The sequence below is a fragment of the Emys orbicularis genome, chromosome 4, assembly GCF_028017835.1.
Source record: "Emys orbicularis isolate rEmyOrb1 chromosome 4, rEmyOrb1.hap1, whole genome shotgun sequence".
In the NCBI taxonomy this organism is placed as follows: Eukaryota; Metazoa; Chordata; order Testudines; family Emydidae; genus Emys; species Emys orbicularis.
Genome location: NC_088686.1, coordinates 130,795,685 through 130,819,872, shown reverse-complemented (window position 1 = coordinate 130,819,872; position 24,188 = coordinate 130,795,685). Strand labels below are relative to the sequence as shown.

General features: G+C 58.2%; 1 protein-coding gene across 1 annotated transcript in view; it reads left to right on the top strand.

Moving 5' to 3' along the window:
- LOC135877863 (kinesin-like protein KIF21B) overlaps window positions 1-15,873 on the top strand; it is a 41,981-nt gene extending 26,108 nt beyond the window's left edge. Inside the window, exons 25-35 of the mRNA XM_065403393.1 lie at window positions 693-898; window positions 1,447-1,521; window positions 2,288-2,401; window positions 4,251-4,289; window positions 6,376-6,512; window positions 7,011-7,191; window positions 8,269-8,433; window positions 9,241-9,358; window positions 10,427-10,597; window positions 14,250-14,449; window positions 15,819-15,873. Coding sequence (XP_065259465.1) covers window positions 693-898; window positions 1,447-1,521; window positions 2,288-2,401; window positions 4,251-4,289; window positions 6,376-6,512; window positions 7,011-7,191; window positions 8,269-8,433; window positions 9,241-9,358; window positions 10,427-10,597; window positions 14,250-14,449; window positions 15,819-15,873 — 1,461 coding nt within the window. The remainder of the gene's footprint in view (window positions 1-692; window positions 899-1,446; window positions 1,522-2,287; window positions 2,402-4,250; window positions 4,290-6,375; window positions 6,513-7,010; window positions 7,192-8,268; window positions 8,434-9,240; window positions 9,359-10,426; window positions 10,598-14,249; window positions 14,450-15,818) is intronic.
- Window positions 15,874-24,188: the final 8,315 nt, after the last annotated feature.

The window sequence follows — 24,188 nt, the reverse complement described above, 5'->3', positions numbered from 1 at the left end:
TTCACAGCCACAGACAGGGCCATTTAACGTCCAGATGTGGGGTCTTTGGTCCATTGTACCCCCTCTCCCTTTGTGCTCACGGCTGGGCGGTGGCCCTTGGCGGGAGTCTTCTCCATGGGCGGAATGTCTTGGGTCTGGAACTGAAATAGCCCGGGGTCTGGTCTCCTGGTGACGGCCGTGCCTGGCGTGTTACTTTGGCCCTATAAATGGCTCCTTGAGTCGTAGAGCCCACTTTAAACCCCCAAATGCCACATCATTGAGCTGTACTGGGCTTCCCTGAATCCAGGCAAGGTGCCCTGGTGCTGTCTAGCCCTCCTCTGGGAGCAAATAAAACCCATGTGACACCCTGGTGCTGTGCGCCCTTCCCAGCAGCTAATTGACTGGACCAGTCCCTCCATGTGCCGAATCCTCCTGGGAGAGCTGCTCCGGAACTCTGGGCCATACACGTTTCAGCCTTGCACAGGGGGTACTTCCTGTTGCCCTCATTAATGAGCTCATGAAACGTTAATGCTGGCAACCGGGGCCCAACTGAAAGGTTTCTCTAGATCTGCCACTGCTGGGTGCTTGGCCTCAGAGGCTTCTTGGAACTGAATGGCCAAGGGGCGCCAGCGTCTCAGACTCGCTCCACGTGCTACCCTCGGGGCAGTGAACTCCTCGCCTCTCAGCTCTCCCCTCCCTGTGCCACGCCATAGGGGGAACCCAAGCTGTCAGGCCAGATGAAGGCTGTGTCGGCCGAGTGCCTGGGACCCACGCTGGACATCTCCACCAAGAACATCACCAAGTCCTTGGTGTCCCTCATGGAGATCAAGGAAGACGGGATCGGCTTTTCCATCCGGGATTCCTACTACAAGGATAAGGTCTCCCGCACCATCAGCCTGCCCACCCGCGGCAGCACCTTGTAAGCCCTGGCAAGCGTGGGCCCCACGTGCTTACAGGCCCTTGGGGGAAGAGGTGGGCTGGGCCATCGTATTCTGCCCTTGGAGCCTTGAGTCTGGACTCCTCTCGGTCGACCCAGCCTGTCCCAGCATGCAGTGGTGGGGCCAGCTTGCTCTGCCATCTTGGATTGCCAGTGTCCACAAACTGCCCGTCGGGGGGATGGGGCCTGGGGAAGGCGGGCACAAACCGGGTTCTGCTGTCGGACAGAGTTGGGCGTCCAGTCTCCACAGCCCTCTTATCGAAGGCACGGAGCTGCCTTCTCCGGCAGCAGTCTCGGTGATGAAGCCAACAGGACCTGCGCTCACAGCGCAAACCCTTAGCCGGGGCCGCTGGCCTGGCCTTGGGCCCTGCCGGGGCCTGATCCAGCCCGCTGGACCCCTGGCTCGGGAGGTGGATCTGTGCGCTGCCCCAGGGCTCTCGGCTCGCTTGCTCTGGGGTAGGCCTGTTCAGTGCTGAAGGGCCCTGGCCCCAAGGAGGGGCGATTGCTGATCTGGTCTTGCTCTGTTCCAGCCCTAGGCAGTCCCGTGGCTCGGACACCTCGCCTCTGACCCGCAGGAAATCCTATGACCGGGGGCAGCCTGCCAGGTGAGTGGGGAGAGGCTGGAGAGCACGTGGGCCTAGCTCCCCATCGGGGACCGGCCTCTGCACTCGGCTGTGCCCAGGCACGACGCTGGGTGCTGGATCCAGCTGTGCCATAGAATCCTAGAATATCAGGGTTGGAAAGGACCTCAGGAGGTCATCTAGTCCAACCCCCTGCTCAAAGCAGGACCAATCCCCAACTAAAGCATCCCAGCCAGGGCTTTGTCAAGCCGGACCTTAAAAACCCCTAAGGAAGGAGATTCCACCACCTCCCTAGGGAACCCATTCCAGTGCTTCACCGCCCTCTTAGTGAAATCGTTTTTCCTAATATCCAACCTAGACCTCCCCCATTGCAACTTGAGACTATTGCTCCTCATTCTGTCATTTGCCAAGCTCCATCCTTTTTGGAACCCCCTCCTTCAGGTAGTTGAAGGCTGCTATCAAATCCCCCCTCACTCTTCTCTTCTGCAGACTAAACAAGCCCAGTTCCCTCAGCCTCTCCTCATAAGTCATGTACCCCAGCTCCCTAATCATTTTTGTTTCCCTCCGCTGGACTCTCTCCAATATGTCCACATTCTTTCTGTAGCGGGGGGCCCAAAACTGGATGCAATACTCCAGGTGTGACTTCACCAGTGCCGAATAGAGGGGAATAATCACTTCACCATGGGCTGGCACTGCAGGCCTCCCTGTGCTGAGTGGAGGTGCGGGGCAGGGGGTAGATCCCCGGACCAGGCTTGTGATCATGGGTCTCTTTCTGAACACCCCGGCTCAGGACTTCGGACGTTGGCTTCACGCCTCCCTCATCCCCTCCCACCAGGCCACGCAATGACCGCAACGTCTTCTCCCGCCTCACCAGCAACCAGAGCCAGGGCTCCGCGCTGGACAAGTAAGAGCCTCGCGGGGCAAGGAGCGGGTAGGGGGGTGAAGCTCCAGGGAGCCCAGCCCCAAGAGCAGTGAATGGCAGACGGTGACTCCCATGGCTGTCCCCAGGTACCGTCCCCGCTCTGCCTCGGGCCCGGCAGTCCCAGCTGGAGTCAGCCCCAGGCTCCTGCCGGGCTCGTGAAGCGACCAGGGCGAAGGCAGAGAGCTGCAATACCGGTGCAGTAGAACTTCACATGGGGCAGCATCTCCCTGGGCAGGGGCCCTATGCCAGACCTGTCTATAACCCCATTGATATGGGGGGGGGGTCTTTGGCCCCCCTCTACTGGCTAGACCTTGTCTCGGGGCTGCCCCTGAGCTGCCAAGCCTGGGCCTTTAGCTCAGGCAGAAGCAGCTGCTGTTGAGAGCCTGGGGTGGCAGATGCCCTCCCTGTAGATGATCCAGCTGGAGGCTCGTCGTTACATTGCACTGCTAGAGCCCTCAGAACAGGCCCGAAGCGGTGCCCTGGCCTTTAGCGTTGTGTGCATACACGTGGCAGTGCCTGGTCCCCCGCTGGGCCCGTGGGGATCCCCTGGGGGGCTGGGGCTGTCACAGGCCCCACTAGCGGCCCTGGGCTCTTTAGCTCCTGCTGGTAGCTCTGGAGGGCCCTGGTTCAGGCCCCAGTGTGTTGGCCAAGATGGCAGCTGTCACACTGGCTGCCAGCAGAGGAGAATTTCACCCGCAGGGACGCTGCTGGGTGGGTTTGGCTGCAGTTATAAAGCGGGTGAGGTGGGTCCAGGGGGCTGCTAGCTGAGGACACTAAGCCACCATCCCGTCCCCAGCGAAGCGTGGGGCTCATCGGCGCTGGGCTTGGCAGGGGTCCCCAGGCGGTGGGGAAGCCATTTCCCAGTCGGCCCTACCCCGGTTCTGTGGGGCACTGGCTGTGCCATTGCACCTGCCCCTTCTGGGCCCTGCTCCCTCTCCCGCTGTGCTCTGTGGGGAGATGCCGGCTGCTCACAGGTCCCGGTCCCCCTCAGGAGGTGACATGGCTGCTCTGGGTGGGGCGAGCTTTCCGCCAGGGGCCCGTAGGTGCTCCGATTGCTCCTGGTGCCAGGGGCTGTGACCCTTCGGAGGTGGGGTGGGGGTGCTCTCCAGTGGCAGCCTGTGGTTTCTACGGAGGAACGAGCCCACCTTAGGACTGCCTTTGACCGTCACGGGCCAGCCCCTGCACGGGTGCAAATTGGCCTAGCTGCCATGGGGGCAGCAGAGCGGCTTTGAATTACAGCCCCTGAGGACCTGGCCCTATGGGAGCTGGTAGCAACCACCTCCCATCTGCCTCCCTGCAGAATCCCAGTTTGGCAGCGATGTTCTAACCGGCGGGAGCCCATGGCGCTGCCTGCAACTCGGGAACAGCCCCTGGTCCCCATCCCACCTGCTAGCAGACCGCACGATAGCGCAGAGCCGGACCGTGTCAGAACGCCCCAGCCGTACCCCAAAACCAGGAGTGCGGAACCTGAGGGGCTAGGTTGGATGGCTGGTGGCAGTGATGAGACGGGGGGACCATGGGAAGATTAAATGAAGACTGGATGCAGGAATCCCCGGGCGAGGCCTCAGGCCTGCACTGTACTGGTCAGACTGGGTGATTGTAACAGTCCCTTCTGGCTGAATGACTCCAGTCCAGCCTGAAAGATCTTGTGTCCGAGCCACGTGTCCCTTCCTGCTCCTCTGCCCCTTTCCTCTCTGGTTTTCTGTGTCCGCTCCTCCCTCTCTACCCCGCTAGCTTGGATGCAATAACAACACTCCACTCTCTGACTCCGCTGCTGCCTCTCTCATCCGGGATTTTTTCTCCCGTAATCCTGCTAATTTTCCGTCCCTAGGTCTGATGACAGCGATTCCTCTGTCTCGGAGGTGCTGAGGTACATACAACTTTCTATTGATTAGAACTCTCCTGCTTCTCGCATTTCCCTCCCCCTGCCCTGCATGCTGAATCCGTGCTGGCCAAACTCTGGGCCTTGCTTCTTTGCTAAATCTATTGGGACTCTGTCCTGGTGCTGCTCTTGCTCGCTGTGTGTCCCTCTTTCCTTCTCTCTGCTTCCCCGCATGGCCCTGGCATGCCGTATCCGGCTGTGGAAGTCCCTTTCTGCCTCTGGTCTCCAGTGCCTTAAGGTCTGAGCCATCGTCTTGAAATGCAGTGCTGGGTGTTTAAGCGGATAGCGTACGGTGCTTTCACTGAATGGGGGCAGCTGCATGCTCTATTCTGCCTCGAGGGCAGGGCGGGTAGTGATGATATCTTGCGCTGTGTCTGGCCTAGCTGCAAGAGGCAGGGCAGGCCAGCTGTTGGAGCCGGTGGATGCTTGGAGGGTCCAGGCTATGATGCTTTTTTTTTTTTTTTTGGTCTTCTCTCGCACCTTCAGTTCAGACATCTCAATGCACTTGACAAATGTGGCTTCAGCCTCCCAGCACCCATGGCGAGGCTGGTCAGGATTGTTATCCCTGTCTTGTGTCTCGGTTTCCCCATCTGCAAAGAGTAAACACCTGGGGTGCAGCCTCTTGGCACCGAGGATCCTGTGGCTGCTGCTGAGGCCTGTGCAGCCTCCCAGATATATTAGAGCAGCCTTGGGGTTGCTCTAACTCACTGCAACCTCCCAAAGGGCTGCTTGCCAGCTATGCCACAACCCAGAGTTCCCCTAATGGGGTGTGCTAAGGCCCTGGCTCTGCCCCCAGCATGCCTGGGTTTGCAACACAAGCCACATAGAACCAATTACGCTAGCCCAAGGCAGTGTCTGTGCCAGGACAACTCTCCTTCCCCCATTCCCTGCACATCAAAAGGGCCAGGCTGGCAGAGGAGCATCTCCCCACTGGCCTTTGGGTGCCTATTTGAGACACCGTGGGCCTGACTCTGACACCCTGAGCACCATCAGCTGGAGTAGTGGGTGCTCAGCGCCCCTCAAAAAATCCATTCCAACCATGCCACAAATGTGCCGTGTGACCCTGGGCTAGCCCTTTCCCCTCCCGTTGCCTCAGTGTCCCCACCTGTAATCCAACCCTGCTGGGAGGAGGGGAGGTGCTTAGAGATCCTGGCTGGGATGCTGCTTTGGGGCTATCAACCCTCTCCATGATGGGTTCTTCCACCTGGGCTCTTTCCTCAGGGGTGTCGATTCTCATGTGCTCAGCGCTCTAGAACCTCCCTCTGAACTCTGCTCACAGCCCCATTGGCTGTTGCTGGGGCAAAGCCTAGAACTGGTTTGAGACAGGATTGTCTCCTGGCCAGGGAGCCAGGATTCCTGGGTTCTCTCCCTGTTCTCGGGGGATTGAGAACTCCTGGGCTCCGTTCCCAGCTCTGCCATTGATCCGCCACGTGACCTGTTAAAAATCCCTTCCCCATCTGCCAAAGCAGGGTGAAGCTCATTGCAAAACCGGAGTGGGTCAGATGAAGAGAGGGCGCTTCCCCCCCCCCCCCCGCTGGCCACGGGGTGGTGCCCTTATGCCCCACATAGCACGGCTGGAGCAGGGCCCCAGTTTGTTCAAGCCCGGAGGTTCTGGGGGTTGGGTCCGGAGCCAGCCTGTCCCTGCTAGTCTCTGACTCCACAGGGGATGGGGCAGCGTGTGCCATGCAGCAGCCTGGACTCTGTTGGCTTTGGGATCTTGCCTGGATGGGGCACAGGGGCCACCCACAGCTCTCACGGGGGGAGGGGGTAGCTCATCTGTGCCAGCAGTGAGATGGCCAGGGGGTGAAGCCCGTTTCCTTTCCAAGCCCCTGCCCCAAGCCAAGGCAGGGTCTGCACGAGTCCCTGAGCCCTTAGCACCAACGGGGTGTGACCTGCCCCCGGGGGGCCTGTCTGGGGAGCAGGCTGCCCAGCAGCTTCTATCTGTGGTTTGCTTTGCTCCGGAGCCCCACTAGCAGGCCCTGGCAGCCTCGTGGGGCGGGATCTGGCTTCGTCCTGGGTCACCCAGCCAGCGCCCCCCTGCTGACGCCCTTGCTCTCTCTCTCTCCCACGGAAGGGGCCTCATTAACCCCGTGGGCGGAGCCAGGAGCACCCGGACGGCCCCGCTGCAGTGCATCTCCGTGGCGGAAGGACACTCCAAGCCCGTTCTCTGTGTGGACGCCACCGACGAGCTGCTCTTTTCCGGATCCAAAGGTGCGCGTCTCGGGGGTGGGCCGGCTGCTGAGCTCTGGGTGTGATCACTGGGGAGTGAGCCTGTTACCCAGGGGAGGGGCTGAGCCACCCCAAAGTGCGGGGGCAGGACAGGAGCCTCTTGCTCGGATGGCACCGGCCTGCCTGAAAGCCACAACGGGCCGGTGCAGTTCTGGGTCCCCCCAGCAGAGGGCAGCAATGCTGCACGAGTCCTTAGGCTGAACAGCTGTGTGGTGACATCCCTGAAGCGAGTTGTTGGGGCCTCTACACGGTTCCTAGTGGCTGGATGTTCACCTCGCACCTGGCACTAATAGACCCTCCCCCCGTTGGCAGGTCTGGCGGAGGTGCCAGGGGCTGGATGGGCCACAGGGACTGAGCTCCCCTGGGGCACTCGTGGGAGCAGGGGGTGGCGGGGGGGGAGGGAGGGAGGAAGCCATGGGGATCCTTTGCTGAGGACAGGAAGGGTCCCGCAATGTCATGTGCTCCTGCCTCCTCCCGCAGACCGGAGCTGCAAAATGTGGAACCTGGTGACGGGCCAGGAAATCGCCTCGCTAAAGGGCCACCCCAATAATGTGGTGTCCATCAAGTACTGCAGCCACTCAGGGTTGGTCTTCACTGTCTCCACCTCCTACATCAAGGTGTGGGATATCCGGGACTCGGCCAAGTGCGTCCGCACCCTCACGTAAGTACCTGACGCACCGAGGCTGCCCTGTGGGCCTGGCCAAGCTCGACGCGCTACCCTGCCAGCGTTCTGCACCCAGGGCAGCATTGCAAAGGCCAGGCAGCCGGGCTGGTCTGCAGGGCTGAGTCTAGGAATGCTGCAATGCTGGTCGCTCTAGCCTGGCCTGGCTCGTGGAGGCTCCGTGGCTTGGTGCTCTGCTCTCAGGGCAGTTGCTCCTCTCGTCTGTTTCGGGGGGCACCGTGCACCCTACAGTTGCTTTGATCAGGGATGGGTAATGACCCATCTGCAGCTGCCAGCACCGTTTCCAGACCCCAGCGTATCAGCCCCTCTCTCTGGTGCCCAGCCACAGACTGAGACTTCTCTTCTAGGCCTCCCCAATCTGACTGGCGGGAACAGGAGCGGCGCCAGGGTTTTTGGCGCCCTAGGCGGGGGTCCTTCCGTGCTCCCGGTCGTCGTCGGCAATTCAGCGGCGGGGGGGTCCTTCCATGCTCCCGGTCTTCGGGGCACTTCGGCGGCGGGTCCTGGAGCAAGTGAAGGACCCGCTGCAGAATTGCCGCTGAACACCCGGAGCGCGGAAGGACCCCCCGCCGCCGAATTGCCGCCCCCCCCCCCCAAAATCCTGGTGCCCTAGGCGACCGCCTAGGTCGCCTAAAAGGAAGCGCCGGCCCTGGGCGGGAATATGCCTGGGCTGCCTGTCAACATCAACTCCAGGCCAGGGGTGGGGTTTGTGTCGCTCCGCCCTGGGCGTGGAGCTGGCACGCCTGCTGGTACGGGTCTGGCTGGCTGCGCGGCAAGGCACCTCCCTTGGGTGCCGAAAGCTGCTGCCTGGGTCACCCTTGCTGTGCCATTGCTCCTGGCTTGAGGGGACGTGGGGGTCTCATCCTGGCACCACTGGCACTGCATGTGGCCAGGAAGTGGCGTTGCTTCACCCTATAGATGGCTGGGGACAGACGCTCTCCAGCCTTCTAATCAGTCCACAACAGGCTAGATCTTCCATTCCACACTGTGTAAATTGCCCCCTCCCTCCCGCGAGGGTCTCTGCCTTGAGGCTCACCTGTTTCTGTCTCTTTGGCTTAGCTCTTCAGGTCAGGTGATCTCTGGGGACGCCTGTGCCGGGACCACCACCCGCACCATCGCTAGCGTGCAGGGCGAGCACCAGATCAACCAGATCGCACTCAACCCCGCCGGCACCATGCTCTACGCTGCCGCCGGGAACTCTGTCCGCATCTGGGAGCTCAACAGGTCCGGGCGGGGCTAACTTGGGCCCCCAGGCAAGGGCAGCTCTTGTGGGGAGGCAGACGGGTGCTGCGTAGGCAGAGGGAGCAGTCGTTCTGGGCTGGGCGGGGGCCCGCTCCCTCCCGGCTGGAAGCTGTGTTATTGAGGCAGGGGCGGATTTGGACTGGCACCGGGGGAAGCTGCACTGGCACAAACCCCAGCGTGGAGCAGCTTAGCCTGTTTGCTCCTGGGCTTTGCACTACATCAGCCCCAGCAGCTGCTGATCACGCCCAAGGGTGGCTGAAAGCAGGACCCAGTGCTCCTCTCCCAGCTGCAGCCCTTAGGGCAGGGGTGGGGAACCTTTTCTCTGTCACTGGCCATTGACCCACAGAAAAAATCAATCACGGGCCACTTGCCTGCCAGGGGGGCGCGGAGGCTTGGGGCTTCCCCTGCAGCGGGTGGTGGGAGAGGGCGCCACGGGTCAGATGAAATTAACCAACGGGCTGGATCCAGCCTGCGGGCCGTAGCTTTCCCCGCCCCTGCCTTAGGAGATCGGTGGACAAGACGGTCACCCCCTGACACCGCATCTGAGCCCAGCTCCCTGCCCCTAGCCCAAGGCCACAATCACGGCCCATGGTGCTGAGGGATGTGGTATCCCCGAGATTGCTCCGTGCTCTGCGCCCCGGAGCCCGAGGTCCCCGCTTCTGCTTGGGATGGTGGAGAGGGGCCTGGGGCTGGGAGGGTCCCTGCTGGGAGCCTTGGAGACTGGGCCAGCGAAGAGCGCCTCCTGCTGAGCGCACCCCACACCCTGAGGCCCCGGGCTCCTGCTTGTAGGCTGCAGCCTATCGGGAAGCTGACCGGCCACATCGGGCCTGTGATGTGTCTCACTGTGAACCAGACCGTGAGCAACCCTGACCTGGTCGTCACCGGCTCCAAGGATCACTACGTCAAGGTACCCTGGGACCCTCCCTCCCTCCCTCCCGCTCACAGGCAGCACAAGGGGCCTTTGAGCCCAGGAACTGCTGCTTGTGCCAGCCCTCCCCACCCCCATGCATAGCCGCTCTCCTGTAGGTGCCAGCTACAGGGGCTCGCTGTCCACCAAAGGCCTGGCGAGGAGGGGACGCGCTGGGTGGGGTTGTCCAGAGCGCCCAGCGTCGGCCTAACTCTGCTCCCATGGGGGGCGGGAAGGAGCCGTTCTGTTGATCGCAGCGGGCGCAGAGGGAGGCCAGTACTGAGCACATTTGCAAATGCCACCAGGGTCTGAGAAATGCCATGAGCCCCCCAGCGCTCGTGGCCTGAAGGACCTGGTGGCTTTGCAGCTGGCCAGCGTTCCTGTCCCCACACCTGCCAGGTGTGTCTGTGGGTCACGGGGAGCAGGGTCTGTGCACTGCCCCTAAGAGCGTCCTGGAACCCAGATCCGGGAAATGATGGAGGAGCTGCCATGTCTCAAAGTGCTGGGCAGCTCGGCAGCCGTGGAGACCAGAATTCCAGGTGCCCGGCCCAGGCCTCCCCTCCGCACCCCCCGCTTCCTCCTGACGCCTCCTGCGTGGAAGGTGGAACCCACCTCCTCCTGCCCTCCGTGGCCTCTGCTGAACCTGCTGCCAAGGAGGCTATTTTGTCTTTGCAACGTGGCCCCCTGCCAGCCGGACGCTGAGCTGTGCCCGCACGTTGGCCACCAAACCATTGGAGGAGGCGGAGATTTCCAGTCCCAGCTGAGCCGGGCGAGGTTCGAACCCGCGACCTGTATCTCAGCCCTAGTGCTGAGCCATTGTGTCCCCACATGGCCTCTGCCCAAGGATCCCAGCGTGGCGTAAGCAGGCAGAACCCTGCCGCTGCCAATCCATCCCTGTCTCATTTCACTGGGCTGTGGCTCAGCATCCCAGTGGTAGCTGTGTGGTCGGACGCTCTCGCCATCCCCGCCTTGCTGAAAGGGCTGTTGCTGGCCTAATGACCTGAGAGCGACTGGTCTCCTTTGCCACCGGGGTTCACAGCAGCTGCCCTCCGGGCTGTTGCCTTGCAGATGTTTGAGATTGCGGACAGCGTGGTGGGGAACGTCGGCCCCACCCATAACTTCGAGCCCCCACACTACGATGGCATCGAGTGTCTGGCCATCCAGGGCGACGTGCTCTTCAGCGGCTCCAGGGACAACGGGATCAAGAAGTGGGACCTGGAGCAGCAGGAGCTCCTCCAGGTACGGAGGGGGACGAGCAGGAAGGCCCTGCTGCTGGGCGGGGGGCAGAGAGATGGGCTAGACCCGCAGCGTGCCGTTTCAAGGGCCAGTGCCAGGGTCTGGAGCGAGGACTTAGAACCTGCTGGAGAGTCACTGTCCAGTCTGGAGCGTGCTCCCGCCGTCCTGGGGGCAGAGGATCAGAGGGCAGACACAGGGACCCCATCCCTACGTTGCACATGGGGCCTCCAGGCAATGGAAGAGCCCCGGGGGTTGCAAACGACAGTGGCTGGCAGGGTGGGTCCCGAAGGCAGTTTACAGCCGTGGGCAATGCACGGTAGCCAGTTCTATAGGGCTGGGCCCCACCTGCTGCGGTTAAAGGGCTCAGTGGCCTATGGGGAAGGGGGACAGGTTGGTCTGGGGGTAGATAGCGCTCGGCGTTGTCCCTATTTCTGACCCCGGTGAGTGTGGCTGTCTGGTCTCCGGGCCCCATAGGCCGCAGTGCCTGGCTCTCCAGGTCAGTGGTGGCGCGCAGCAGTGCGGGGACGGCCTCCGGTGGGCCTGGGATAGAGCAGCAGCTGAAGGGGGCGTGCAGGCCGGTGCTGGGAGGCAGGAGGTCTGGCTCTGCCATGAGACTTGGCTAACATTTCAGAGACCTCCATTGATTTTTTTTTATTTTTATTTTTTGGTGGGGGGGCGGGGAGGCTCTGTTTTGGAGAACCTACTGTGTGCCCGCCCAGGGCCGGGTTGTTCAGAGGAGCTGGGCACTGTGGGAGTCGAGGGGAGCAGTGGGGGCTCCACCCCTCTGAAAATGGGGTGGTCGGGGTGTCCCCCAAAATGGAGCTGCCCAGAGCTAGTCACCATTTGTGGCTGTGTGACCCTCCCCCACAGTCTCTCCCCTATGAAATGAGGCTAATGCTCATTTTTCTTCCCACTGGAGCGCTGAGGATTGATGGCAGACAAATAATTAGAGAGATGGGGGTGGGGGGGAATCTCTTTTATTGGACCAGCTCCTGTGCGTGGAAGGGACAAGCTTTCAAGCCCCACCCTGGAAGAAGAGCTGAGTTTGCAGACTTGTCCCTCCCCCCCCCCCCCCACACACACACAGAAATTGGTCCAATCAAAGAGATTCTCTCCCCCATCTTGTGTGTCTCGTATCCGGGTTGCCAGCACAGCTTGGATTGATCGGAGCTTGGAGATCCCCTGGCCAATCCCAATGAGCCATTGTCTCATAAAAGAAGCAGTGAGAGATAAAAAGACTTCCTTTAAAAAGTGGAAGTCAAATCCTAGTGAGGCAAATAGAAAGGAGCACAAACACTGCCAACTTAAGTGCAAGAGTGTAATAAGAAAAGCCAAAGAGGAGTTTGAAGAACGGCTAGCCAAAAACTCCAAAGGTAATAACAAAATGTTTTTTAAGTACATCAGAAGCAGGAAGCCTGCTAAACAACCAGTGGGGCCCCTTGACGATGAAAATACAAAAGGAGCGCTTAAAGATGATAAAGTCATTGCGGAGAAACTAAATGGATTCTTTGCTTCAGTCTTCACGGCTGAGGATGTTAGGGAGATTCCCAAACCTGAGCTGGCTTTTGTAGGTGACAAATCTGAGGAACTGTCACAGATTGAAGTATCACTAGAGGAGGTTTTGGAATGAATTGATAAACTCAACATTAACAAGTCACCGGGACCAGATGGCATTCACCCAAGAGTTCTGAAAGAACTCAAATGTGAAGTTGCGGAACTATTAACTAAGGTTTGTAACCTGTCCTTTAAATCGGCTTCGGTACCCAATGACTGGAAGTTAGCTAATGTAACGCCAATATTTAAAAAGGGCTCTAGGGGTGATCCCGGCAATTACAGACCGGTAAGTCTAACGTCGGTACCGGGCAAATTAGTTGAAACAATAGTAAAGAACAAAATTGTCAGACACATAGAAAAACATAAACTCTTGAGCAATAGTCAACATGGTTTCTGTAAAAGGAAATCGTGTCTTACTAATCTATTAGAGTTCTTTGAAGGGGTCAACAAACATGTGGACAAGGGGGATCCGGTGGACATAGTGTACTTAGATTTCCAGAAAGCCTTTGACAAGGTCCCTCACCAAAGGCTCTTACGTAAATTAAGCTGTCATGGGATAAAAGGGAAGGTCCTTTCATGGATTGAGAACTGGTTAAAGGACAGGGAACAAAGGGTAGGAATTAATGGTAAATTCTCAGAATGGAGAGGGGTAACTAGTGGTGTTCCCCAAGGGTCAGTCCTAGGACCAATCCTATTCAATTTATTCATAAATGATCTGGAGAAAGGGGTAAACAGTGAGGTGGCAAAGTTTGCAGATGATACTAAACTACTCAAGATAGTTAAGACCAAAGCAGATTGTGAAGAACTTCAAAAAGATCTCACAAAACTAAGTGATTGGGCAGCAAAATGGCAAATGAAATTTAATGTGGATAAATGTAAAGTAATGCACATTGGAAAAAATAACCCCAACTATACATACAACATGATGGGGGCTAATTTAGCTACAACGAGTCAGGAAAAAGATCTTGGCGTCATCATGGATAGTTCTCTAAAGATGTCGACGCAGTGTGCAGAGGCGGTCAAAAAAGCAAACAGGATGTTAGGAATCATTAAAAAGGGGATAGAGAATAAGACTGAGAATATATTATTGCCCTTGTATAAATCCATGGTACGCCCACATCTCGAATACTGTGTACAGATGTGGTCTCCTCACCTCAAAAAAGATATTCTAGCACTAGAAAAGGTTCAGAAAAGAGCAACTAAAATGATTAAGGGTTTAGAGAGGGTCCCATATGAGGAAAGATTAAAGAGGCTAGGACTTTTCAGTTTGGAAAAGAGAAGACTAAGGGGGGACATGATAGAGGTATATAAAATCATGAGTGATGTTGAGAAAGTGGATAAGGAAAAGTTATTTACTTATTCCCATAATACAAGAACTAGGGGTCACCAAATGAAATTAATAGGCAGCAGGTTTAAAACAAATAAAAGGAAGTTCTTCTTCACGCAGCGCACAGTCAACTTGTGGAACTCCTTACCTGAGGAGGTTGTGAAGGCTAGGACTATAACAATGTTTAAAAGGGGACTGGATAAATTCATGGTGGCTAAGTCCATAAATGGCTATTAGCCAGGATGGGTAAGAATGGTGTCCCTAGCCTCTGTTCGTCAGAGGATGGAGATGGATGGCAGAAGAGAGATCACTTGATCATTGCCTGTTAGGTTCACTCCCTCTGGGGCACCTGGCATTGGCCACTGTCGGTAGACAGATACTGGGCTAGATGGACCTTTGGTCTGACCCAGGACGGCCTTTCTTATGTTCTTATGTCCTGGGGCGGAGCCCTCTTCTCTCCTGCTGAGCTGCTTCTGTAGCTCACCAGAGTCCGGTTGTCTTGAATTCAAATCCTCGGCTGCTGCTTGATGAGAAATCGAGCGGAGCTTAAAAATTCCAGCTCTCAGCCACGGTACAGATGTGGGGGGTTTGCATCAGCCCATTACAGAGCCAGCAGCCAGCTGCAAACCCAGCATCTGGCTCTGGCTGCTGGCCTGACCCTGCCCTGGAGCTCAGGGGGCGGTTTGAGTCTTGATGGCCCCGGCTGGCAGTGTGGATCGTGTTCTGTTGGCCCCAGGGCCCTCACTGGCTCTGCCCTGTCTCTGTGCCTGCCAGCAAATCCCCAACGCGCACAAGGACTGGGTCTGCGCCCTGGCCTTCGTCCCCGGCCGCCCCATGCTGCTGAGCGCCTGCCGCGGGGGCGTGGTGAAGGTCTGGAACGTGGAGAACTTCACACCTGTTGGGGAGATCAAGGGCCACGACAGCCCCATCAATGCCATCTGCACCAATTCCAAGCACATATTCACTGCTTCCAGGTGAGGGCGGTGGGCAGGGCTAGGCCCCTGCGGCGGGGGGCAGGGAGGTCTGACCCCCAACTCACCCCGGTGCAGCAGAGCCTCAGGAGCTCTCCAAATCCACTGTTGCTCCCCCCATGTGGCAGGGCCTGGAATGGCACTGGGAGCGATGGATGGGAACAGCGCCGGAGCCGGGCTGCAGGCGGTTTGGTGTGGGGCAGCAGTCGGCTGCAGGGCCCCCAACCCCTCCCCATCTAGCCTCTCGTCTCCTCCATCTCTCAGCCGTTGTTAGGTTGCCCCACAGTGAGGCTCTTCTGCCCCATCCAGTTATGCCAAGCGCTGGTCCTGCCCCGCCATGCTTTTGGGATGCTCTTGCCAGCTCCTTCGATGTGCCGGGACTAGCCAGACATGGTGCTGCTGGCCCTGCCACCCTCAGTGCAGAGAACGGGCTTCCTGCCAGCCGGGCACCAGCTCCTCCTCGAGGGCACCTTGTGCATCTCCAATGAGAGCACCACCGCCCCCTCCTTCCGCTCCCCGGCCCCTGTGCACAGCCCTGGCCCCCAGAGAGGGTCCCCGGGCTCACAATGTCTCTGGCACGGTCTCTGATCTCCTCTTTTCCGACCATGTCCCTTTTCTCCTTTCCTTTCTCTTCCTCTCTTCCCCCCTCTGTTTCTCTCTGTGCCGCAGTGACTGCCGGGTAAAGCTATGGACTTACGTGCCTGGGCTCACCCCCTGCCTTCCTCGCCGCGTCCTTGCCATAAAGGGGCGTGCCACTAGCCTGCCTTGACCCTCCTCCTGCTCTCTCTGGCTCTCACCCCCTCTCTGGCTCTCTCTCCTTTTTTCTCTCTCTGTCTCTTCTCTCTCCGCTCTGGTCTCAGCTGCTTCTTAACGGTATGAGATTCTTTTGGATTTCCCCCCCATGTAGAGCTCTTTGCAAGAGGAGACTGCCTCTTGCCCCCCCCCCCCCCCCAGGTGATTGGATCCAGCGGCCAGCTCGGTGCTGCATGGGGTTTGCCCATCTGACTACTGCTCCTCCTGGGCCACTGCTGGGGGGATCCCTGCCCCATCCCCACCCCCCACTGCGTCACTGGCCACTGCCAGTGAGGTGCCACTGGCTGAGCCTGCGCTCTGGCAGAGTGCCCCGTTACTGGCGCTCTGGGGGATTATCCCGCTGGCGGGCAGCTGGGCGCATCTGCTCCCTCCTTGCGCCGGTGCCCGCCCGCCTGGGGCACAGCGGCCTTGCTCTCCTGGGCTGCAGCGTGATGCATTTGGGGGTGGGGGAGTTGGGGGCAGGGCGTGGCCCGTAGCTGATTGTACTCGCTGTGCTGCCTCTCCCAGCTGGGGCGGGGGCAGCCCCCGGCCTCACTTCCTCTCTCTCTTCCTTCCCCAGCGACCTGACAGTGAAGCTCTGGAGCAGGAGAAGATTGCTGAACGGCCCAACCTAGGCACTGGAAAGGCCGGAGCCAGGGCGACTGTCAGGCTCCCTGGCGGGCCCAGGCCCCAGCCCCTCTCCCTGGCTGTGAAGAGCTGGGAGCGGCCTGGCCTGTGTGTGCTCCAGTTTCCAGGACTCTGGGGTGACGGTGTCTCAGCTGGGGCTTTGTGAACTGCCAGCTCCCACGGCTAGGGGGCGTCGTTCCCGTCCAGCCCCACGCTGGGTTTCCATGATGCATAGGGCTTTCTGCTGACCAGGGCAGTGCTTTGGGACATGGTCTTGCCAGCCACAGGGAGGACCCCAAGCTGAGAGACTCAACGGGATCATTCCAGTCTGTCCCGCAGCCCGTTCAGCAGCCCCAGAGCCTGGATGTGCGAGAGGGATCCTGCCACCTGCATCCTGCTGCTGGCCTCTGCACCTCCTGGGTGCCTGGGGTCTCATTCCTTCTGCAAGCGGCTGCAGGCCCCTCTCCACACTTCGTCGTTCAGCAGAGCTGGGATCTGCCGGCCGGTACCGAAATACGGAGAGGGCTTGTGTGCTGCCGACCCCAGCCTAGCACCAGCAGGGTGCATGGAGCACCGCTGGGGAATGACCCGCTCCCAAAGACGGCTTCCGAGTCCCGGCACTGCACTGGGGCTCCTTGCAAGGGGCTCCGGCAGCAGCTCCATCGCTGGGTCTCCTGACCAAATCCCCATGCTGCCTGGCAATTGTCGACCTCTGCATCTGACCCACCTCGTTCTGAGCCAGGATGCCCCCCCTTCTGCCCCGGGGGTGGAGAGAAGGAAGCTGGCACATGGGGATAATCCCTGTGGGTGTCTCCAAGGAAAAGTGGAATTTCTGGATCTGTTCACTCTGGGTACCCCTTGACCTGACTGAGCCTTAATTCCGCACTGGTCTGTTCGCTGTTCCCTGTGGTCCCCTCACTGCCCATTTGGACACCCGGCTTGGTGCCATCTCTGCTGTGCGTGGGACTAGCTCATTCCCAGCTGCTGCGGGAAGGGATCGAAGCTTTTATAGTGGGGTTTTAAAGAATGTTTTAAGCACCCTTGAGAACGGATTGGGACCTGGGGATTTTTAATAGCCGGGAAAGGCTTTAATGCTGGGAAAAGGGCTAAGCTCTCCACACCATCTCACAGGAGGGGTTTAGGTTTGCTTGGGGCAGTTCCCTGCCTGCCGGCCTGTGGGGCCTGGCTCGGGAGAGGTCTGGGATTAGAGTAGTGGAAGGGCGGGCAGGGGGTGGTTATATGGGCAGGAGAGAGGTGCGTTGGCAAAGGCAGAGGGCATGGGGCGCTCTGGATGGGATCTGCAGCAGGGAGCGGGGCAGGGCTAGAATGGAGCTGGATGAAGGGGAGGACGGGGGTAGCGGGAGGGGCCCACATGAGACTTGAGGTGCATTAGCAGAGCTGGGGGGGGCAATGAGGGGTTGCCCATGGCCTGCCCATGCTCTGCTTGCCACCCACCTGCACTGCCAGTCTGGCACGAGACACTAAATCACCAAGGTCACCCCAGATTTGGGTTTTATAAAGGTCAAAATTCCGTAAGGTCTCTCGCCACCATCTCCTGCCATGCTTGGGTGCCCCCCTTCCTCCGGGGCATCCGCAGCCAAGTGCCTGCAGCTGCCAGAGCCACGTGGGCACCCCACAGCGCTGCATTCCCCAGAGCACATGGACTCACTTTCACTGGGGTCTTTCGCTACCTTCACTCCCTCCCCTAAGGACTGGCTAAGGTGTCCCAGTCCCACGCAGCCAACGCCCAGTGCAGTCGCACCCTTCGTCAGCCAGCTTCTCGCTGCTGCTTAACGCCCTGGGGGTGCAGAACTTGCCGCGAATCGGACCTGAGGGAACCGCAGCAGCCTGGCCGTTTTCCCCGGGTGCGTTTCTTGTGTCGCTCTGCACGTCATGTAGGAAGCGGCGGTTGGAGTCTGGTTATACGGATTGATTCCCGTTGATGTGCTGGGGGCGGTGAAGTGTTGGCTTTTCAGCTAACCCCATCAGCAGTGGATTGTGTGTTCTCTGGGATCCAAGAGCGTCAGTATCCTTGGTTAACAGGTGATTTCCCCTGGTGTCCTTCTACACGGCAGCTCGAAGGACAACACCAAGGGGTTCTTACCCCAGATTTGACCTCCTTTCAAACTTATAAACGGAATGGGAAATGTTTCCACTTTCTAAACATCAGCAGCCTCTTTATTTATTTGTTTTGCCTTTTGATAATCCAGCTGCCCTGTCTTGCAGTAGCAAACCCTACAAAAACTGTGATTGATCGCCCCCTGCTGGACAAAGTAAAAATTGCCTCCAATCGCTGCTGCTCTGTGGAAACAAAGCAGTGTTTCTGAGGTGGGAAAATGTGTTCATTTGCATCATGCCTCTGAGCATCGGGCTACTGACCAGTATGGGGAGCTTGGAAGTCCTGCCAGGGTGCTGGCTCTGGGGGATCCAAACACAGTGACTTGGTTTGCTCAGCTACGCATGACAACCACCCGTCATTCTCCCACTCCTGCCCCCAACGAAAGGAGAAGCGTCCCCAGGCTCTGCCGATGCCATGGGGGAGGGGAATGCAGGTTAAAGTGATGCGTTCCAGCTACCGAGAGAGTGGGTTATATCCAAGATCCCACCCCATGGAACAGGATTAAACTGGCTGGGAGAGAAAAGATGGACTTTTTTCCCATTTGGCAACAAGAGGGACAAGCAAACGTGAATTGTCTGAAATGAAGAGGATGGGAGCTAGGGGCTCTGAGTTGCCACTCATATCACTGGGGTGTGGGTGGGTGGCCTGTACCCTGGAGGAGGATGTCTGAGTCTCTGCTTGGCACAGCGGCTGTTGAATGCAACTGCTCTCATGGGGTAACACTTGACATCCGCTCTGCCCTGGCAGGTGTGACTGGCTCTGGGGGCAGGAGGCAGCCAGGGCAGGGGTGTCTCTGCTTTAATGGGGCTTCATCTGCTCTTTAAGAGCCTGATCCGAAGCCAGCCGAAAGTCTTCCATTGACCTCCATGGAGTTTGGATCACGCGCTCAGTGGGGGTCGCTGCATGAGAAGGGAAGATTTCACCTGCATGTAGCCCAGTGGCCACCTCTTGGGATTCCCCGGTTCTTTCCCTCGGGGCTAATCCCAGGCAACGCCACTCCAGTGACCCGCAGCACGTCGCAAGACCGAGCGCTCATGGGGGCTGGGCCTCTGTCTCGCACCAAGCGATTGCATCTCGTGGCGTTCCCGGCCAGCGAAACCCTACAGGAGGTCAATAGGAACAAGCAGGTTGAAAGATGGAAATTTCCTCCTAAGTTGTCCCGAGGCCATGGCTGGCGCCCAGCCAGCCGGCATCAGATGATCCAGTTCAGAGCACCTGGCGTGTGTCCACTGTCAGCTCCCATGTGCTGGGCAAAGCCCTTCCCCTGAGGTGCCCCTGCCGGCTCCTCTCCCTGTGTGGCAGGGAGAGCAGGCGGGGGCCGTGTTGTACTGTAGTTGTGTGTGCACGTGCGGTCTTTTTTCATTGGAGGGGGTGTCATATGGGGGGTTCTTTTGGTTAAGCTACCTCACGGTCTGAGCCTTTTTTTTTTTTTTTTTTTTTTAATGATTTTGAAACTTGAATTTGTCCTGGAAACGCACAGTCTGCTGACACCTGCGTTGCTGAGCCGCTCGGGCCCTGGGGGCTTGTCCTGCCTTAGCATTGCAGTGTGACATACCGCACCTTGCTCTGCTTGAAAAATGCCCCCCTTAGCCTTTGAAAAAGGGCCTCTGATTGTTGGAGGGCCCAACTTGACACTTGACAGGGGCCTGACCTCCAGCCAGGGGGTGCTCAGGGCTTTCTCTTTAAGGGGTCATGGGCTGGGCCCCTGAAACAACTAGCCACTCTTGAAAATCATGACCCTGACTCTTACATGGGGACCCTGTCTGCAGGTTGTCAAGAGGAGTCTGAATGCCACCCTGAGCCAGCGTGGGCTGGGCGGACATCGGAATGCCTCTCGAACCCACAATAACCCTGCCGCGAGCCCAGAAGGGCCCGGGCCAACCCCCCGGCTGCCTGTTCTTGAAAGCACTGACGTAGCCTGACGCTGATTCGGCTGAAGCTGAGGACCTGGGAAGTGGGGCCCTCTGAGATTTAAAGTGAAATCGATATGCGCCCCCATGACCCTCCTGGTCCTGACGCTGGCTGTGGCCACCTGGGAATGGCTCCTTGTCTGGAACTATGCAGTGACTGATTTTACCATGATCTGGCTGCACTTAACCCTAATTTAACAAGAGCCTCCTGTGGCATCATATTCAGGACCCATGTGAGAGCAGGGGTATGGCGTTTCCCCTAAGCTCATGTTGTATACAGCTTGTGTTTGGCTGAAATGGCCCCTAACAGGGACTCTTTCCCAGCCGCCGGATTAATGTCCATTTCTTTCTGAATCCAAAGGCCCTCGGGTCAGATTCTCAGCTGGTGAAAATGGTCACAGCTTCATGGATGGAGCGAGGATGGTTTACACCAGCTGAGGATCTGCTCCCTGGATTTTTAGCCACAAAACTATCCTTCCTCTTAACCAGGGAGCAAATCCTGGAACAGCCCCAGCTGAAAGCACAATGCCACTTAATCATGGGAATAAGGGGCAGCTTTGTAATGTACAATCAAAGAGGAAGCACATTCCCCTAAACTATATATGCTGCACCCCTTCTGGGGGCCAGTAACTCAAAGCACACCCCCTGATGTACCCCTGCTGTCCTTGGTAGCTGGGCGTGTTAGCCTCTTGGAAGAACTAAAGAGTCATATTTTGTTCCTTGTCTTCAAAATCTGCCTGCTCGTGATTGTGCTTTCAGGCAGCAGCACAGGCAAAAGACAGTACAAATCAAGAGGTCCCTTTGGGTACAGTCATCCTGATGTTACCATGTAAGGTGGGGAGATGGGGAACAAATGCCTCCATGCAGGGGCAGTGGGTGACAGTAACGGTGACCGTGTGTGAGCTGGGAGAGTTTAATTGGATGTGTCTATTCTGGGAAGCAGATAACAGGGCAGGACAGCCAGGGCTCAGGAGATAAATTCACCCCCACGAGTCTCCTTGGTGTTGGCACCAGCACCCGGGGGTGGGGAGGGAGGGGGGCTGTAGCCCAGTAACTCAGAGGCTGAAAGGAGCCCAACGTGGATGCCTGATTCTGATCCTGACCTGTCACTGCAGTGTCTGTGGGGCCGCGAGAGTCAGGCCCATAGACACACACTCATTTATGGATGCGTAACCTACACCCTTACAAATGGCATCTGCATCTGACCACCAACCTCTCCCCACCCTGCTCCCACCTCCTCTCTCTCCATCCCCCTGTCTGGCCCTGAAACCATCCAAGACTTGACAGGCCATTGGCTGCCTTCCCCTATGCACTGCACGTGAAGGGGGTTTGAATTCAGGGAGTGGCTCCACTGGCCTTCAATGGGAGGGACAGGTCAGCGCAGGTAGCCCTCAAGGCCACTGCAGCAATGGCGCCTCCTGCAGACGGATGGTGAAATTGACCAGTGGGGAGATGATGCAAGTTAAAGTCTGAGCTGCCTGGAATGACTTTCCTTTTTGTTTACACTGCAGGGCACTGCATGTACCCCTAGCGTGGCACCCAGGGGCCCTGTTCCCTTACTTGCTGTCGGTGCAGCCCCTGCTCATGCAGAGCTCTCCAGGGGGGCCAGGCCCAGGCCCTAACTGACAGTGGAGACAATTGAGTGCAGCAACCGCGAGTTATTTCCTCTGCTTTCTCTCTAGACTCCTGCCAGACTCTCCCCACCTCCCCCCCCCCCCAAAATGCTCCACCCTTGTCCTCTCCTGGCCGTACGGGCCATGCAGCTCCGTTCACAGCGCTGGCTGCGGTACCCTCCTGGAGCTGGGACTCACTCTGTCCCATCTGCTACCATGTGCGCTGCAGGGGCAGGGCTGACTAAGGTCTAGCACCCCACGGCTCACCCCTTTCAGGCCCCCAATTAGCTGTTAGCACCATAGAGCCAGAGTGCTAGCCCCGTTCCCACTAATCACTGGTGACAGGGCACAGTGTCCAGTTCAGAAGCCGACTCCTTTAGCCCCCAAAGCCTGGGGGGAACCTGTGGTTCCGACAGGTCCCATCCCTCATGCTCCTCAGGACACAGTAGTAACCCCCCTGCTGGGGGCTCCATTCTGCAGCCCTTATGTTGGGCAGGGACGGGTGCCTGGGGCAGGGGCCTTCACTTGTCAGTGCTCCCCAGCGAAAGGGTTACAGACCTGGGGCCATACTATTTGGAAGGTGGAGTCTCATGAGCAACGGGATGGCCTGGCACTGACCCTCTCCCAGGACCCTGCTTCCTTCCTGGTCCTTTACAATCAGCCCTTCCACCCCCTCGCACTGCCGACCGCATTCCCATCATGCCGTCCGCTGACCCCCGTTTCAGGTACGATTCCCCCAAAGAGCACAAGGGTCAGGTTTCTCTCTGAGCTGACTGGTGCCATCACATGGTCAGTGTCTCCCCTTCCCTTCTCACCCTTAACAACAAAGTTGCTTCCTTTAACATTCCTGGGCAAAGCTTCTCTCCTGGGGGAGCTGGGTTGCGAGACCCAGGGGAGTAGGACAAACGGCCTTCATCGGTGGCCTCATGCCTCTGCAAAGGCAGTGGGCCATTGGCACTGGGACTGACCCAGAGCAGGGATCCTTCCACCCCTCCCTGCCATGCCCCAAAGTTCCACCAGGAGATTCTTCTGGTGCCCAGCCCTGCAACTCTTAGCTGCATTGTCCCAGGCCTCACCCTGTTCGTCCAGGGGCTCCTCCACCTTCCACTACAGCCCTGCTTTACCCTGGGATGATGCCTGGCCTTTGGTGTAGTCATCTGCGTGATTTCTCCCCCACCCCAAGCACAGAAAGGAGCACTGCTTTACATTGAGGTTCTTTCTTTTGGTGATGGGATAGCAACCTTACCCCCACCCTGCATTTTGAGGGTGAACAGCTGTGTATGGAACCTCAGACAGTAGAGATGGAGCAGACCTAACACTGGTCACTGAGTCTCACGCTCACCCTGTGTCTATACTGTACAAGTGTTGCAAACAGCAGGTGCCTTTTCTTGCCCTGAGATGGTTTTAGAGATGTCAATGCTTGCTGAGGCTTTTCTCTCTGTCTGGGTTGTGGGACCCAGCGGCACGGTCTGTGTATAGGACAAGGTGTGTATAGATTTTATACCTCGCTGTATTACTGTAAATGGGGTTATTTAAGCCTCATGCTGTACATGTTTTTTTCCAATGGATGTGTCTGTTCCTTGCGCTATCTTCATAAAATAAATGCATCAAAATGAAATTGAGGATTGGGGCTGCTCTGTACGAGGAGGGATTGCACACAGCGGGGCAGGCGGCCGATGGGGAAGAAGCCAGAGTGGTGGGAAGAGCCCTGCTCAGGCAGGCTCACGAAGCCCCAAAGGAGGGAGGCTGGCTTTTAGCGGAGCGGGGGCAGCCGGCAGCTCCAGTGACTGGGCTCTACCTAGCACACATCCTTCTGATCCTGCGGGCGAAGGTCTGTAGGTTGCAGCCGGAGGGGGGTTGGTCCCTGAAGGCATCTAGGATCAGGATGGTCTGAGAAGCCAGGCAGCGGACCTAGGACTTGCTGTCCTGCTGCAAGCCTTTGAGGACTACGACTGAAAGGAAGGAAGCAGAGGTCAGAGCCAAGGCGCTCAGGAGAGCCCCGGCAGACCAGGCCAGTACTGTATCTCTCAGCCCGCGACAAGGAGGCAGCAGGCTGGGATGGCGGGAGGCAGCAGACTAGTGGGAACAATCAGCAACCCTCGTTAAATGTCCCCTCCACAGCTGAGGGGGGGCCTCCAGGCACAGTCAAGAAGTCACAACAAACCCCATTCACTCACTATTTCTAGGACTCCCCCATCCCTGCAGTATCTGAGCACCTCGTCCCTGCCTGTATTTACCTGTAACCCCCACACCTTCTGGGTGTGGTGTTCTGTCCGCTCTAGTGACACTGAGACCACTTAGAGACAGAGAGGTAAAGTAAGTCTGCGCTACAGCCTTAGCTAAGAGCCATACACTAAGCTCCACAGGTCCCAGGTTCGATCCCGCCTGCTGACGACCGGGGTCTGTCACCATTACACGTGGGGGCTTGTCCGGGATGGAACCTGGGACCTTGGGAGCTTAGTGTATGAGCTAAAAGCCAACTGGCTCTTAGCTAAGGCTGTAGAGCAGACTCATTTCCGCCCCCCCCCCCACCTTCTAAGTGGGCTCAGTGCCACTAGCTGGGCCAGAACTCCACACCCAGAAGGTGTGTGGGTTACATACCCTCCCCCTGCCCCCCAGTGCACCGATGGGCACTTAAGTGCAGCCTGACAACACCTGAGCCCCCTTTGTGGATCTCCCCC